The following is a 9,222-nucleotide window of genomic DNA, read 5'->3' on the forward strand; positions in this document are numbered from 1 at the left end:
CTTGTGAACTTATTCTAGTTATGTTATTATATATTATGTTATGTTTTGTAAAGTAAAGAAAATATATATATAAGTTTTTTAAATAATTTATCATTATTGAACTTATTGTGGTTATGTACTTAAAGTTAATTAGTTTTTGTTATAAGTTAATAAATATGAGTGTAAAATATAATTTTACTGGTAGTTATAATGGACATGTGAATATAATTATGTTATTGTTAATATAATTATTTATTGGTAGTTATAATGAAAATATGATATTGTAGGATTTGTGGATGTTGATATGTGATCACTTTATGCTGTCGGATTTATACAATCAAATTGTTGAGGGGTATTTATGGAAGATTGATTTTTATCATGTTTTCCAGATTTGAGTCATCCAATGCCAGTCAGTAATGATTAATGTTCTACTCGAGAGATGGCGGCCTGAGACTTACATATTTCATTTTTCGGTTGGTGAGTGTGCTGTGACGTTGGAGGATGTGGTGATAATTTTCGGTCTGGCGACAAATGGTCTTCCGGTTACAGGACCGACCATGAGTAATTTTGAGGCTTTGGAGGCCGAGTGCTTGCACCAGTTTGGAATTGCACCGAAGAAGATAGACTGTAGAGGAAGTTTTATAAAATTGACGTGATTTAGGGGTTTGAAAGATTGCATAATGTTGACTGATGATATTTACATTTAGAGGTACGTAAAGTGTCACATAATGTTGTTATTTGGAACAATTCTGTTTGGAGACAAGTTGGGTGCAGCGGTGCACTGAGAATTTCTGCCTTTGTTTCGTAACTTCGCTGGGATCATACAGTTTAGTTGGGGTTCGGCATGTCTCGCACACTTGTATAGATCATTGTGTAGGGCAACTCGTATCGACTGCAAAGGGATGGATAGTCCGCTGACACTTTTGCTTACTTGGGTTTCGATCCGTCTACCATTTCTTGCGCCAATTTCCGGCAATCCTCGAGTGTTTCTGATTGTAAACAGATAAAATGAATTACTGTATTCGTTGAAAGAATTACTAGAAATTATATTTTATTTTTTACAAAATAAGTTAACTAAGAAATTGTCTGATGGCAGGTGGTATAACTGGGATCGTGAAAACTATGCTTACCGATATCATTCGCTTGTGCATTACAGGAGGTTGTTGGATGATTTGCAAGAAGGACATGTATGTTATAAAAAATTAGTACCTACTTTAGTTTGGTTAATGAATTAATTGTTGTGTAATCATCTGATAACATCGATGTTTCCAGTTTGTTTGGCAGGCTTACGACATTGAACGCATTGAGTCAGACGTGATTTCTTTAGACATCCGTCATCATTCGATTATTTGGAGTGCCACGGTGCGCTTATATTTTTCGAATGCGTCGAGTGGCATGCATTCGATAAAGTTAGGAGGTAATTTAGTTTGATCTAGGGCATTCATAATCAAGAGCGGTATCTAGGTGCATCACACGGCGAAGTATTAACTGGACCCAAGAAGCAAGATTGGGCCGACACCTATTCTTTTTGGGTGATGCAGTGGACCAATCGGTATAGTCACGTTCTTGCTGATGACTTTGTGCCTTTACATTATCCTTTGAAAATTTACTTACATTGGTACCGAAGATATTTGAGAATACACATATTCTCTTAGATATTTAAGAATTTATCTTCTCACAAATTATACCTTTTAATTCTTCAAATGACAATGTGGACAGAATAACAACATCTAAATGAATTTTTACGTACAAATTAAATTCTCTCGTATGTTTGTAATAAAATCTGTCATAACAATAAAATTTCAAGATAACTCTATCATCTATAATGATATTAAACACTCTTAATCTCACTATTATTTTTTCTGAAAGAATAGAGGAGAAGAATGAGAGAAGAAGAACATGATGAGCTCATATTTAAAACTCACAACGAAGAAGAAGAAGCAGAGAGTTCCGTGCAATTTTGATTTATACATACATGAACAAATAAATTGGACAATCTGATCGAATTTTAAATTTCAAATTTTTTATAGACCCAAAATTAGTGGGTCCAATTAATGTGTACTCGCATTAAAAAATATTTTCAAACCCAAAAATTAGTAAGTCCAATTTTAGTCTAACTCAACTTCTGCTTCATACAAATCAAACCATTCAATTTATGTTTTTTTTTTTTGTTCTATAAAAAAATTGGACAGTTCAATTTTTTAACAATGTATATCACTCCAAAAAACTTCAAAACCCAACATAATTCACCTGTGTAAATCATATAAAAAATGGCCGATTTTCACGTTGTGCAATATAATAATTAGCCACCGAAGTAGACTTTATGGGAAAAAACTTTGTAATCAAGATTGATAAAACCAAATCAGCTAACTAGTATTTATTTATCTATTTATGATCATAATACATGTACTGAAACGTAACCCATACGCTTCCCTTTTGGGCATAGGGCTTCTTTTTCAAATAAAAAGTAGACAAGATTTGGTTGATTTAATTTAAATTAAACTTGGAACAATAAAATGAGAGATTTTTTCGCCAACCCGACGTAATAAAATTCGAACACTTGGTTAGTTATGAATTTTAATTGATTGCAATAATATGAAGAGTGAGTTTGTGATTAAAAAGCACACAAATTAAAATTAGTTTAATAAATTGTTAATTGACTCTTAGTAGGGATGACAATACCATCCGAATCTGCGGGTATCTATCCGCTCCTACTCGCTTGGGACGGGTAATTACCCGTCCCGCACTGGGGCAGATTTTTAACGGGACAGAAACAGGGTCGAATTTAGGTAATACCTGCTCCTACCCGTCCCGCTATACATATAATATATATAATTTTAATATGTATAATATATGTAAAATAATTAGTAAATATTTAATAATATTGTATTATATTTAAATTTTTACTTTAATTTATGTTATATATGTGATGATGGTTATATAAATTTTAAAATGTAATTTTATTTATTAAATTTTAATAATTATATGGGCGGATAGGATCGGAGCGGATATCCGCAGAGACGGATTAGAGTTCAACGTTTTACTAAATAGAGCAGGTTCTACGCGAATTGTTGTACGACAAAATGGGATCGAATAGAGCAAAAATCTACCCCAACCCGCTGCGTTGCCACCCCTAACTCTTAGTTGATATTTATTGCTTACCAAACAGTACTCAGTATAATAAATAGAATGTTCCCTCGAACTTTCTTTCCACGAAATTCCGACTACTAGGAAAGGACAGTTTTTCAAAGCTTTATCATACAAGGTGAAAGGAAAGAACCAAAATAAAAAGTAGACTCTTACATGTAAAACTAGGTACAAGATAGTTAGTAAGCTTTTGAAAATCGAACCCAGTAAAGTTAGAAATTTAAAAGTTTAATCAAATTTTAGTTAGAGTTGAACTTGATATATAAAATAATATATTTATCTATAAATTATATAATTTTTTAATATTTTATTATTTTAAATTAGTTAATTACTAAAAAACAGATTAGTTCGATTAATTAATTGATTGTTTGATTAATTTTTTTATTCTTTAACCAATTTATTACTGGTCAATTTTTATTCTAAATTTAACTGGTTTAATAACTAACTCTTAATTAATCCATTCAAATCAACGGCTTCAATTCGATTCTTGAAAAAATAGGTAGTACATAATAATAATAATAATAATAATAATAATAATAATAATAATAATAATAATAATAAGTAAGAAAAATACTACACAAGGCCGTGTTTTTATTTTTAATATTAGAAAAGGTGTGTTTTATTGTATCATGGAGATAAAATTAAGTGTATCATAAAATTGTGAACGAGAAATAAAAAAAATTGGAAGGTCAAATTTAAAAATAAAAAATCTGAGAATAAAATTTGTATTTATGATTTTTTATTTGTTTATAATTTTTTATTTTTTTTTTAAAATCACAAATCTAAAAGTCAAATTTGTCTTTATAATTTTTTATTTGTTTAAAATTATAAATCTAAAAATCAAATTTGTATATTTATCAAATTTCATTAAGAAATCTGACCTCAAATTTCTTATTTTTATATTAAAAAAATACTCAATTTATTCACACCAATAAATAATGATAAAAACTGACAGTCAACTTTATGTGAAGTTTATAACTGAGAGCTGTTAGATGATTTGACTAATTTAACTAAATTTTCATATAACTACTATCAGCCATCAACTTCACGTGAAGTCGACTGAACCTGAGTTTTCACCATAAATAGTACATCATATCTGTCCATTATAAAAAAAAATTAGCCCTTAGTAGAGGTTGAGCACTTACTCAAACTCAATGGTGCAAAGGAGAGGTTGCACCTCTTCAAGGCAGATCTTCTAGAAGAAGGTTCTTTTGACTCTGCCATTGAGGGATGTGATGGTGTCTTTCACACAGCTTTGCCTGTTTTACTTCATGTTGTTAAAGATCCAGAGGTTCTCACCATTTTTCTAGCTTGCTTTGCCTTTAGTAAAGAGCAGCATGACTCTATTTGTCAACGCCATATTGATTATGAACATTCTCAAAATTTAAGGCCACTCATCTAAATCTATATTTGTTATTTTCATATATAAAGAGAATATATACATACTACTACTTTCCACTACCATTGCCTATTTTCTAAAGTTTTAAACTATCTAAACAAAAATTTTAAGAAAAGTTTCTCTTCTAAACAATAAAAAAGTTGCTCAAGCAAGTACCTATTAAGTCGACATTTATTTTGTAAATTGTAGTAAAAAATTAGTAGGGGATTTTTTTTATGTAATTGTCAAAATATATTTTATCAGAGATAGAAGTAATTAAGATATTTGGATATAAAAAATATCAAAAAAATTTTTTATATAGAATTCCAACAAATGTCCTACATATGTTTGGATGAAAAAATTATATCATATAGTTTTTTTTTAATAAGTAATAGTAAACAAAAATTAAAATAAATTATGTTCACAATATTATTTAAGTTAAAATGCTAATAATGTTAATAGTTTAAAATAATATAAGATAATTTTTTGTAGCATAATATATATATTGTTCATACCCTGGCCCAATAACAAAGGTCCAGCCCCAAATAAAAGGCCTAGTCCAAAGGATTAAGCCTAGTTAAGTACCGACCTTCACATAAGAAGTCGGTATCAACCACGACTTACTTTAAAGAAGTCGGGCATGAGATTAGCTGGCAGATAAACACTCATTCAAATGAGTAACCGCCCCTAAAATCTCTCTAACCGCTTCATAAAGCCATATCTTAACCTCTCTAAGATAATGGGACGGTTAACACCCTAAAGATACGGCACTACTCCAACGGTGGTTATTGGCTCACCACTATAAATACATTGACACCCCTCAGGTATCTCTAAGCCCAATACTCTCTAGACCTGTTTACACTCTTGCTGACTTAGGCATCGGAGTGTCTTTGCAGGTACCACCCCCCATTCACTCACGAGCACAAGTCGGACGGAGTCTCCCGAGTTGCATACTCACACGGAAATCTCCTCCTTCACACATTTGGGCCAGCCAACGCCATCCATTCAGACAATCTTCGGTTACCCACCGTAACATTGGCGCCGTTGCCGGGGACCCGAGAGATCATCCATTGATGGCGGACAGATCCCACGAAGAAGGCCATGTGGAAACAGATTCCGAACAAGAGAATCTGGACACGGGTAATAACGACGTGGACCTAGCCCTACACCAGGAAGTTAACAATCAACATAGAGAGGGCACCTCCGGGGTAAAAAACCTGAAGGTAAATTCCTCGGACGGGCGCGAATCAGAGAAAGGCGGACCATCCCACGTGGCTGAACTAATGGGGTTAGTCCACAGCCGCCTGGAACAATTAGAACAAGAGCGGGAAAGGCAAAAGGAAACTGAAAAGTACCTCAAAGAGGAGATGGAACGGCGAAAAGAGTTAGAAAGAAAACTCTTAAAGCTAGAATCTTCCCTCAAGAGTCACAACTCCCGCGACGAACAAGAAGAACAACTCTCGGGTGGGGAGGATCCTTTCAGCGAGGACATAATGAGGGCAAAAGTTCCGAGAAATTTCAAAAGCCCGGACATGGACCTCTACGATGGAACCACGGATCCCAAGCATCATCTGAGCAATTTCAAAAGTCGGATGTACCTAGCTGATGCCTCCGACGCGACGCGATGCAAAGCTTTCCCGACCACTTTGTCGAAAGCAGCGTGAAGTGGTTCGATAGCCTTCCCCCGAGATCGATCACTAGCTTTGAAGACCTCTCAAGGAAGTTTTTGATGAGGTTCTCAATTCAGAAAGACAAGGTAAAACATGCACCGAGCCTCCTGGGAATAAAACAGGAGGTCGGAGAATCTTTACGAGCCTATATGGAAAGGTTCAACAAAGCATGTTTGGAGATCCAAGATCTGCCCACAGAGGCAGTCATAATGGGGCTAGTCAATGGGCTCAGAGAAGGTCCCTTCTCACAGTCCATATCTAAAAGACACCCCGTTTCTCTAAGTGATGTACAAGAAAGAGCTGAAAAGTACATCAATATGAAGGAAAATGCCAAATTAAGGGACCTGAGTTGGCGACCTGGACCCCCTCCCTCAACTAAAGAGAAGGAAAGGGAAGCCAGAAAAAAGGAAGAACTCGGTCTCGAGAGGCCAAGAAAATATCACTCTTATACTCCCCTGAAAGTTTCTATAGTGGATGTATACAGAGAGGTCTGCAACACTGAAAGACTGCCACCCCCTAGACCCATTAAAAATAAAAAGGGGGGAGCCGCAGCGATTACTGCGAGTACCATAAAATATATAGTCACTCCACAAACGACTACTACGACCTCAAGAATGTGATAGAAAAGCTGGCTAGAGAAGGTCGGCTTGATAGATATCTCATAGAGAGGTCGGACAGCCATGGAAAGAGAAAGCGAGAAGATATGGATAGAAGAGACCCACCGCCGCAGACTCCAGAGAGGCATATCCATATGATCTCAGGAGGATTTGCGGGAGGGGGGCTTACTAAATACTCTCGCAAAAGACATCTTAAAAGAGTCTACCAAGTCGGGGAAGAGTCACCCGACTTGCCCACTATTTCGTTCACAAAAGAAGATGGGCAAGGAATAATCCCTGGGCACGACGATCCAGTGGTAATAACTATGATCCTAGCAAATGCCCATCTCCACAGAACCCTAGTAGACCAAGGAAGCTCGGCAGATATCCTTTTCAAGCCCGCTTTCGACAAGCTAGGGTTAGATGAGAAAGAGTTAAGAGCCTATCCCGACACCCTATATGGATTAGGGGACACGCCAATAAAACCACTAGGATTTTTGCCCCTTTATACTACTTTCGGAAAAGGGGAAAAATCAAAGACTCTGAGTATAGACTTCATAGTCATTGATGAGGGGTCAGCTTATAATGCCTTAATCGGCAGAACTACCCTTAATTGGCTCGGAGAAGTGGTATCCACTCCCCACCTCTGCATGAAATTCCCGACCCCAGCGGGAATAGCAACGGTGAGGGGAGATCAAAAATTGGCGAGAAATGCTACAACGAAAGCCTAAATCTGAGAGGAAAGGGCAGAGAAGTTCACACAATAGAGCTCGGTGGCGCAAGGGCCAGAGAAGAGCTGCGACCACAACCGGGAGGAAAGACCGAGGAGATACAGATTGGTAAAGAGGAAGGAAAAAACACTTACATAGGAGCCAACCTAAGGGAAACTCTAAAACAAGGGCTGGCTGAGCTCCTAAGGGATAATTCCGACCTCTTCGCCTGGAAGGCCTCTGACATGCCTGGGATTGATTCCGAGCTCATGTCCCACAAACTCTCGGTCTATCCAGGGTCCCGACCTGTACAACAAAGAAGACGCAAGCTCGGCACGGAACGAGCCCTAATAGTAGAAGAGCAAGTACAGGCGCTCCTGGAAGCCGGCTTTATTAGAGAGGTCAAGTACCCAACAAGGCTAGCCAATGTAGTGCTAGTCAAAAAACAGAATGGTAAATGGAGAATGTGCGTCGACTATACCGACTTAAATAAGGCATGTCCTAAGGACCCTTATCCCTTACCAAGTATTGATACCCTAGTGGACTCCAGCTCGGGGTACCAATACTTATCATTCATGGACGCCTACTCAGGATATAATCAAATCCCGATGTATGAGCCCGACCAGGAGAAAACATCATTCATCACGCCCAGAGCCAACTATTGCTACGTGGTCATGCCATTCGGATTAAAGAATGCAGGAGCCACATATCAAAGGTTGATGAATAAAGTGTTTTCCCCCCACCTGGGGAGCTTAATGGAAGTATACGTCGACGACATGCTAGTAAAAACCAAGGAAAAAGTCGACCTCTTATCCGACCTCTCACAAGTCTTTGACACTATAAGGTTGCATGGGATGAGACTAAATCCTGCAAAATGCGCCTTCGCGGTGGAAGCAGGAAAATTTCTAGGATTTATGCTAACACAAAGAGGGATTGAGGCCAATCCCGATAAATGTAGAGCCATCCTAGAAATGAAAAGTCCGACTTGTTTGAGAGAAGTCCAGCAGCTCAATGGCCGACTTGCAGCCCTCTCCAGATTTTTGGCAGGATCGGCACTAAAATCCCTTCCACTATTTTCCTTATTAAGAAAGGGATGCCCCTTCGAATGGACTACGGAATGCGAGGAGGCGTTCCAAGAGTTCAAAAAGTTTTTAAGCCAACCTCCTATCCTAACCCGACCAGCACCAGGAAAAGACCTCGTTCTGTACTTATCCGTAGCAAACAGGGCTGTCTCGTCGGCCCTGATAAAAGAAGACGAGGTCGGACAACACCCAGTCTACTTCATCAGTAAGGTCTTACAAGGCCCTGAACTAAGGTACCACAAGCTAGAAAAGTTTGCTTACTCCTTAGTAATAGCCTCACGAAGGCTACGACCTTACTTTCAAGCTCACACAATAAGAGTCCGTACAAACCAACCCATGAAGCAAATCCTCCAAAAGACGGATGTTGCAGGGAGAATGGTTCAATGGGCAATAGAGCTCTCCGAGTTCGATCTGAGATATGAAACTCGGACAGCAATTAAAGCCCAATGCCTAGAAGTCGGTGCTACAAAAGTAATGATATATAGCAACTCGCAGGTGGTGACCTCCCAAATAAGCGGAGAATATCAGGCAAAGGACCCTAACATGAAGAGGTACTTGGAGAAAACTTTGGAGCACATCGGACGCTTTGCAGAAACCGAGATCAAACACATAACTCGGGATCTAAACAGCAGAGCGGATGCCCTATCCAAATTAGCAAGT

At 37.5% G+C, this 9,222-nt stretch overlaps 2 protein-coding genes and 1 long non-coding RNA gene across 3 annotated transcripts in view; all 3 read left to right on the forward strand.

Moving 5' to 3' along the window:
- The window catches only part of LOC107477294 (phenylacetaldehyde reductase), an 8,053-nt gene extending 7,415 nt beyond the window's left edge, over positions 1–638 (forward strand). The window contains exon 7 of the mRNA XM_052259033.1: positions 369–638. The gene's annotated coding sequence lies outside the window, so the exon portion shown is untranslated. The remainder of the gene's footprint in view (positions 1–368) is intronic.
- A 424-nt stretch (positions 639–1,062) lies between these two features.
- Positions 1,063–1,645, forward strand: LOC110278373 (uncharacterized). Its single transcript, XR_008007062.1, has 2 exons — positions 1,063–1,166; positions 1,264–1,645. It is a non-coding gene; the product is annotated as an uncharacterized LOC110278373 (long non-coding RNA).
- A 1,006-nt stretch (positions 1,646–2,651) lies between these two features.
- Positions 2,652–9,222, forward strand: part of LOC107477331 (phenylacetaldehyde reductase) — a 15,114-nt gene continuing 8,543 nt past the window's right edge. The window contains exons 1-2 of the mRNA XM_016097317.3: positions 2,652–2,676; positions 4,257–4,417. Coding sequence (XP_015952803.2) covers positions 2,652–2,676; positions 4,257–4,417 — 186 coding nt within the window. The remainder of the gene's footprint in view (positions 2,677–4,256; positions 4,418–9,222) is intronic.

This window comes from Arachis duranensis, chromosome 3 (assembly GCF_000817695.3).
Source record: "Arachis duranensis cultivar V14167 chromosome 3, aradu.V14167.gnm2.J7QH, whole genome shotgun sequence".
Taxonomy (NCBI): domain Eukaryota; kingdom Viridiplantae; phylum Streptophyta; class Magnoliopsida; order Fabales; family Fabaceae; genus Arachis; species Arachis duranensis.